The 453-nt window shown below is 35.8% G+C and overlaps 1 protein-coding gene across 1 annotated transcript in view; it reads left to right on the plus strand.

Moving 5' to 3' along the window:
* The window catches only part of LOC119588910 (polyamine oxidase 1-like), a 9,030-nt gene that overhangs the window by 3,428 nt on the left and 5,149 nt on the right, over window positions 1-453 (plus strand). The window contains exon 2 of the mRNA XM_037937530.1: window positions 304-352. Within this exon, the coding sequence (XP_037793458.1) occupies window positions 304-352 (49 nt within the window). The remainder of the gene's footprint in view (window positions 1-303; window positions 353-453) is intronic.

Below are 453 nucleotides of genomic sequence, written 5' to 3' on the forward strand. Positions count from 1 at the left end.
GGTTAGACAGAAAAATAAATAGACTGATATGTTTTTATATCTGGCTATATCGTTTCTGTACAAGGAATACTCTACTATTTTGGCAATTCCCAGTATATTATTTACTCAGGATCTGAAACTAGAAATTAGATTTTATTACTTAATGGATTTCGCATTTTATCGGATTTCCAGTTTTACCCGATAATCCACAAATCATTGGTAGTAAGCAAATTTTAATGGATTATTTAGACAAATTCACACACACAAGCAAATACATACGCTACACATATATTCTGCATTTGTAATGTTTTAACTTTTTTCCAGCTCTTAACATCAGCCACCCGTGTGACATCGAGGAAAACCAGGCTGCATGGTAAGTTCTTGCGAAGGACTTGGAGAATATCGCACTGTGACGCTGTGTATGCCCTTTGTATGTACACAACATGCACTGGAACCATACTTACTGGGTAAACG

Source organism: Penaeus monodon, chromosome 24 (assembly GCF_015228065.2).
Source record: "Penaeus monodon isolate SGIC_2016 chromosome 24, NSTDA_Pmon_1, whole genome shotgun sequence".
NCBI classification, from domain to species: domain Eukaryota; kingdom Metazoa; phylum Arthropoda; class Malacostraca; order Decapoda; family Penaeidae; genus Penaeus; species Penaeus monodon.